This window comes from Calidris pugnax, unplaced genomic scaffold (assembly GCF_001431845.1).
Source record: "Calidris pugnax isolate Ruff unplaced genomic scaffold, ASM143184v1 scaffold27, whole genome shotgun sequence".
NCBI lineage: Eukaryota > Metazoa > Chordata > Aves > Charadriiformes > Scolopacidae > Calidris > Calidris pugnax.
Window position 1 is genome coordinate 17,817,282 of NW_015090893.1, and position 2,055 is coordinate 17,819,336.

At 51.3% G+C, this 2,055-nt stretch overlaps 1 protein-coding gene across 1 annotated transcript in view; it reads right to left on the bottom strand.

The window, feature by feature from the left end:
- Nucleotides 1-179, bottom strand: part of LOC106891451 (long-chain-fatty-acid--CoA ligase 6) — an 81,063-nt gene extending 80,884 nt beyond the window's left edge. The window contains exon 1 of the mRNA XM_014947995.1: nucleotides 69-179. Within this exon, the coding sequence (XP_014803481.1) occupies nucleotides 69-117 (49 nt within the window). The 5' untranslated portion in view covers nucleotides 118-179. The remainder of the gene's footprint in view (nucleotides 1-68) is intronic.
- Between the last annotated feature and the right edge of the window lie 1,876 nt (nucleotides 180-2,055).

Below are 2,055 nucleotides of genomic sequence, written 5' to 3' on the forward strand. Positions count from 1 at the left end.
GGGGGGGGGAGATGGGGGGAAAGAGGGGTAAATCCCACCATCGAGGCGGATTTTGGGGGAGGACTCACCCAGCAGCAGCCAGCCGGAGCCCGCGGAGCCCAGGAGCGGGGCGAGCATCCCTGCGGCGCGGCCCGCTCCGTGCAGCCGCGCACTGCGGCGCGCTCCCTGCGCGCTCCCTGCGCACCCAGGCGCGCTCCCTGCGCATCCCGGCACCCGCACGCTCCCCCGGCATAGGGCGGTATTTTTAGCATCCCTCTTCCTCCTCCTTCTCTCCCCATCCTGCCGAGCCCCTCCGGCGCCGTCTTCAATAAAAGGGGCGCTGGTGGTGGCTGGTGGGGAAGAGCATCCCTTCCCCCTCGGAACGGCCCCCGGCATCAGGGGAGGGAGGGAAGAGGAGAAACTTTACTCCATAATGGCTGTTATTTTCCCCTTTGACGGATAAAACGGCCACTGGACAGTGAACTCCACAGGAGTGGCCCCAAAACCCCCAACTATCAGAGATGCTGAAAACATCTACATCTATCAGAGATGCTGAAACATCTACAGCTTCCTTGGAGATTTTTCTTGGAGATTTTCAAGACCCGCCTGGATGCAGTCCTGAGTAACATGCTCTAGCTCTAGGCAATCCTGCTTCAGCAGGGGAGTTGGACTAGATGATCTCTATGGTCCCTTCCAACTCTAAAATTCAGTGAAATTCAGTGAAATTCATCAGCGGTGCCTGCGAGGCAGATTGGCCTTGCTTCTACATATTTTAACATCTTAAAATGCAGTTAAAATGCTACTTTAAAAAAAGGGAGACAAACTGTATGATGCTAAATACACAGTGGGGGAATAGCAGATTTATGTTCTTGGCGATTCCATCTTTCCCTGAAAAAGCTGGTTGTAGAAAATCTCTGAGCCCCACAGCACAAGAAGGGCTTTGCAGAAAAGGGCTTTAAAAGGGCTTGTGCTGGTGGGGAGCTCACATCCTGCATCCCTCAGGCAATCACAGCACCAGTGGGATAAGCAGGAGTGGCAAGAGGTAGAAGACACACTGTGTGGGTTTTTCTCCAGCCTTTTGAGTGACTAACATGGCAGATCTGCAAAGCAGGCAGAACTGCTTGTTCAAAGCTTTGATGTGCAGCTGTTTAACTCTTTGTGAGCATGGAGCAAGATACACCAAAGAAATTCCTTGCTTGTACCAGGAATGAGCACTAGATCAGATATGATTGTATCAGCAGTGGTGTGGCCAGCAGGACCAGGGCAGTGATGGTCCCACAGGACTTGGCATTGGGGAGGCCTCCCTCAAGTGCTGTGTCTGGTTTTGGGCCCCTTACAACATGAAAGACCTTGAGGGGCTGGAGCGGGTCCAGAGAAGGGCAAGGGAGCTGGTGAGGGGTCTGGAGCACAAGGCGGGTGAGGAGAGGCTGAGGGAGCTGGGGGTGTTCAGCCTGGAGAAAAGGAGGCTGAGGGGAGACCTTCTCCCTCTCTCTTAATCCATGAAAGGAGGGTGTAGCCAGGGGGGGTCGGTCTCTTCTCCCAAGGAACAGGCCATGGGACAAGAGGAAACAGCCTCAAGCTGCACCAGTGGAGGTTTAGGATGGATATTAGGAAAAATTTCTTCCCTGAAAGGGTTATCAAGGCTGCCCAGAGAGGTGGCTGAGTCACCATCCCTGGAGGTATTTAAAAAACATGTCAGTGTGGTGCTGAGGGGGTTTATCAGTGGCTTTGGTAGTGCTAGGTTAATGGTTGGACTCAATGATCTTAAAGGTCTTTTCCCAACCTAAACAATTCTGAGATTACAGCTCTCCAGGACACACAGTTCCTTTGAAAAATAAAGGCTTTCGGTTTTCTTAAAGGTGATGTAAATGAAGAATTTCCATTTCATGGCAAATACCATTTCTCACAATTTTGTTTCCTTCTGATTCACTATGAAAAGGACTTTAAAAAATTTCCTGTGTACAGAGGACCAGCAGCTGACTAAAACTGATGTCACTTGTGTTAGTGTCGCCACTGCCCACTTCTGAAAGCTGTTAAAGAATTGCCACATCCACTTTACTCAAGAGCTATTTGGCT